This window comes from Buceros rhinoceros, unplaced genomic scaffold (assembly GCF_000710305.1).
Source record: "Buceros rhinoceros silvestris isolate BGI_N320 unplaced genomic scaffold, ASM71030v1 scaffold5733, whole genome shotgun sequence".
Lineage (NCBI taxonomy): Eukaryota > Metazoa > Chordata > Aves > Bucerotiformes > Bucerotidae > Buceros > Buceros rhinoceros.
In genome coordinates, this window is record NW_010402935.1 from 75,063 (window position 1) to 80,049 (window position 4,987).

General features: G+C 42.2%; 1 protein-coding gene across 1 annotated transcript in view; it reads right to left on the reverse strand.

Annotated features, from left to right (window-relative positions):
* Positions 1 to 720: 720 nt before the first annotated feature.
* Positions 721 to 4,987, reverse strand: part of FER1L6 (fer-1-like family member 6) — a 55,999-nt gene continuing 51,732 nt past the window's right edge. The window contains exon 40 of the mRNA XM_010132799.1: positions 721 to 946. Coding sequence (XP_010131101.1) covers positions 760 to 946 — 187 coding nt within the window. The 3' untranslated portion in view covers positions 721 to 759. The remainder of the gene's footprint in view (positions 947 to 4,987) is intronic.

Below are 4,987 nucleotides of genomic sequence, written 5' to 3' on the forward strand. Positions count from 1 at the left end.
CAAGCAGCAGGATTCTCCTTGTTCCCTCACTTTAACAAGGATCATTTGCTACTGCAGTGCCTGTGGCTGTCTTCAACTTCCCAATCCCTCTCCTCCAGAGACCTCCAGCACTTTCAAATTGCAACTCAAAAAAAACCTTCTTTCCATTGGTGCTTCTACCTCCCTGACACTTAACTCATTTATAAGGCTGTGAGGCATCTTTATAGAGTACAGAGCTCCTACCGAGAAGCACGGGATGAATTCTTCACGCAACACCAAATGAGACAATTTCACCTTAGGGTTTTTTTTTTAATAAAGCTTTTTACCTCAAAAGAATCATGCCATTATATGGTCATTGAAAAAACAGTTCAAATAATTAATTACAAACCTATGCGAAGACTGCACGGTACATTTATCTTTGTGTACAGGTTTTGCTCTTCATATGTAATCAGATGTCTGTAATAATAAATACTTGCCTGACAATTTTCTGCAGAGCATGAAGAAGTTTACTTCCATGCTCACTTTCAGGGGCAGAACCACGCTTTCGCTGTTAATAAAGCTGCAGCAGTGTGTTAATGACAATGTACGTGAAGGCTGGGTCTGAATGAGCAGCCAAGGAAGACATGAAAATATTCCGAGAGGGGTCCGGTTTCTGATACAAAGAGTTACGTTCTCTTCTTAAAAGGAAGGAGGTGCGTTTCAGGTTGATTCATTCTGTATGCCCGGCTTTTATTTTTAACTGAAGTTTTTGATGTGATTGGTTATGATGAGAGCCATAATCTAGGCTCGTCCTACAACTATCCTATTGCTGATCGCACCTGGCAGCGTGTAGATGAAGAGCACCAGGAAGACAACGAGAATAAGCAGAATTATGCCGATGATGATGTACTTCTTGTAATTTCTCCAGATCAGGTGATATAAACACTTGAAAGGATTTACAAACCACGAGAAGGATGTGTCTGGTCGGCTAAGGAAGAAAAAGAGAAAAACTTTAGTAAAAGGCAGATCCAGCTATTTCCAAATCTACCCCAGTGCAAAATACATGTTTGAGTCTAAAAGAGACCTTTAACTCCTGTGAACCCACTAAAGAGTTTAGAGGGAGCTTCCACGAGTTTCACATAGTATTGGGTCACTCCTCCATCTGTCTCTGAGACCAAGCTCCACAAACCATTTGGAATGAAATTCCAGTTCACACTTCCTAACTACTCCAATTAAAGGTAAGATACGGGGTTCAAAATTACAGAGAAGATCCCGATAAATCCTAGAGAAGAAAAGCACACATCGTGAACTTGAGTTAAGAGTTTTTGGCATTGCAAAAGGAGTAATGAGCCACTACAAAAATAGTCACAGTGGCGTAACAGTCAGAGAGAGCTCAGGCCTGGTATATGGCCAAAATTGGCGTATCTTCAGAAGGAAATTTAAAACAGACCTCCTGAAAACAGGAGATGAGGTGAAATCCAAGATCTCCGCAGTTTGTTTGGGTATGTAAAGAAGAGCCACCTTCTTCTGGTGGCTATTCTTCTGAATATCTGCACTACACAATCCGAGGTTTTTTCCAAATGTTGCTTCATGTCATATTGTCCTGCATAACCAGGAGTTTCCTCACAGTGTACAGCAAAGCTGGTTGCGTACAGAGAGGAAAACATTGTTCTCCTTAGCAAAAATGTTGGTGCGGTCTCTCCTCTGGCATGCCACCCAGTTTGGGAGGTCACTATGCCTCTGACTTCAACAGCCCTGCCCCTGTGATGAGCTGAGGCAACATCTGCCAGCTTTGTACGATGGGATGAGCTGACGAGTGCGGTGGTGTGGAGCAACATCAACACCTGCAAACCTGGGGGCAGGTTGTCTTTCTTCTCCAGTATCACTGGAATTGTGCAGCAGTAAGGAGAGCAAAATTAAGACTCAGGGTCACAAAAAGCAATGGCGTGTCTCTCTCCAGGAAGCTGTTTAAGGAACTCAAGCGATGTCTCAGTCATCTGGAGAATTCCTCATTCAGCATGTGGAAGTGAAAAGCCAGTGTGAAAACGTGACTAAAAACTCTGTTTTATACTGAGGTGGAAATCACTTAGAAATAAACCAACAAATAGCCCTCCAGATTAAAAGGCATTAATAAAAACCGGATAATCTAAAGAGTAAAACTTACTGAATCACAGACTTGAGTAACAAAACCATTAGTCTGCACGTTCCAACTACTCAAGGGCTTTTCACAGCCTTTAAAGACAGGGACAAGAGGCCAGACTGTTGCTCATTTAATTTGTTTTCTTTGCATTGTAAGCAATAGAATTCGGTACTAGTGTATAGCGGCGTATTTGTTATAACACAGTGCATCCAGAAGAGCATCCTGCCTTGACCAGCAGAGCTGAAGAGATGGGTAACCTCATGGTGCTTTGGCCAGCAGGAAGTTACGTGCACTACACCGAATTTCTCGTTTGCATGTTTCTCTTAAGTTCCCAGACATTTAATCTTTGTCCACCTTTGCTGTGGCACATTAAAGAGTCTGCTACTGACTTGTAGCTCCTAGGAGATAATTTTGGGTTTGAAATCATTTTGTTTCTTAAGTTAAAAACTAGATCATGCAAAACGATCTGAAATTTTCTGTGCTTCTCTGTATAAGCCTTAATGATTAACAAAAAAATGCGCATAGAGATGTGGAGGTCCTGACACAAAGCTCCTTAAGATCCGCTTCATTCTGAAGAGAACTCATTTGAAGTGCAGAAAGCGTTATCTGTTCTCTCGCAGCTGATTTTGACTACTCTGCATGTACGAATCATAAATCCTATCACTCAGAGGCACTGCGCTGGTGATCTTCAGTACCAGCTTTATGCAGCCATGGCATGCAACGTCTTCAGCTGTTTGTTAGTTTATTTTCTTTCTGGTAAGCGAGTGTCTAGCTGAAACTGTATTTGCTATCCAGATGCTGATATTGCTTTAGTAACCTTAGGGTTTATTTTGCCTGACTTTGAAACCAGCCTGGTCTGTCATGGGCTGTCTGCCCGTGGCGAGGAAGGACCTTCTGGAGGACAATCAATCACTTTCTCCAGCTCCCATCTGAAGGTATCTCGGTTAGATAACAGGATGCCTTCCCTGCCTGTCCATGAGCAGCTGCAAGAGGAGCCTGAATAACTTGCTTCTGAGATGGGCAGTGTCAAGTGAGACTAGCCCTACCCTAATTTTAATTTAGCTGAGCTTTACATCTCAATTAAGAGTAGAACTGGGGTGACCATGTGTTGGCTGGGTGTTCCATCACAAAAACCTAGATGTGGAGCCTCTCTGATTACTCAGTGCAAGATCTGGTGGAAGACTGGGTTTGTGCCTTCTGGGTCAAAACACCTCCAAGCTGGCTGTGCAGCAGAGAAGGGGCCACCGGGCTAGTGACAACCTTTTGGCCCAACACCATATTTGCGGATAAGTGCCCTTGAGGTGAAAATGTGGGGAGCCCTGGAGCCTCACACTGCCTGGGGTGCCTGGGCTGGGCCTGAACAAGTGAGAGGAAAATGAGATGGTGCCTTTGCACATCCTGTTGACAACCTTCTGGGCAGGTAATCCTTCTATTACACACTACGCTCCCTGCTAGAACTGCCCGGGTTGATTGCTTCCCACCACAGGTATTCCAGAGCTATGGCAGTCTTCTCTCCTCTGTAGGACAGTGCTTTAGTTTCCACTACTGGGAATCTTTCAGACACACATCTGTCAGGCGTAGCTCTCCCTGCCTTTGGGCAAAGACGTTGGGTGAAATGATTGATTTAAGTCTACTCTAGGCTAGTTTTCAAGAAGACTCTAAAACCTCCAATTTTCAGGCTAAATTTATACCCTTTGTAGAAGAATCAGAAATTCCATCTTTATGCACAGAATTTGCAATGATTACCATTGTGATTAGCAATTGAATTTTAGAAGCCTTTGTAGCAGGAAATGTAACATCAATTTCTCTTTTTTTTTTTAATCTAGCTCATTATTTTAGTAAAACAAAGTACTTGAGCCAAAATAGAAGTACATTTTTTCAGAATGCGCTAATCTCAGCTGACAATATTTTTTTTGTGTATACCAAATGACAAAGTGCTCCTTGTAGATCTGCCTTTGTTAAACCACTTAAAACATCCTCATTTAAAAGTCTTATGATTAAAAACAAGCATCTTCATTCTTTGATTATGAAGTACAAAAAAATAGAGATAAATTAAAAAAAATTAAAATATAGAGATCTGCCAAAGTCATATTATTCCTGTATGACCTGATTTTTATGCTTTATGTGCCTTTATCTGCAAGTGATTAAATTATACAAAAATAACTAGAGGTATGCAGAGGTCAGTAGCAACTGAGACACCTTTAAATCGTGCAGAGAGTTCTTAGAATCACAGAATCATTTAGGTTGGAGGACCTTTAAGACCATCATGTTCAACTGTTAACCTAACACTGCCAAGTCGCCACTGAACCATGTCCCTCAGCGCCACATCTACACACCTTTTAAACCCCTCCAGGGATGGGGACTCCACCGCTTTCCTGGGCAGCCCATTCCAACCCTTCACAACCTTTTAGGGAAGAAATTTTTCCTAATATCCAAAATTTGTGTTTCCTAATACTCAGACTTAGTCTCCTAATGGTCATATTAAAAACACCCTGAACACAGGAAGTATTTCATACAGTCATTTTAAACCACTTAAACATTAATGTCTTATAGTTATCCTCTTTAATATCAGAAATACAATCTGTCTGCTCTTTATAGGTGACCAGACTTAGATGTTCATGCATACCTAAGTCACGATGGGTTAAGAGTGCCAGCTCAGCTGTGGAATGAGCCTGTGTCTGAACTCTAGCTGAGGACAACTTGCAGCAACGCAATTTATTTCAGCTTCCACAGCAAAATTTTTCAGCTAATCTGGAAGGTGCTGCCAGCTACAAGTGCCAGCAGCCATGTGATGCATAAGTTGGGCAAATGGCTTGCTCAGGTTACAGCAGGAAAGAGGAGAAAAGCCTGGAGAGGAGCAAGGAGACCTGCTCTTCCCCACCTCCTGCT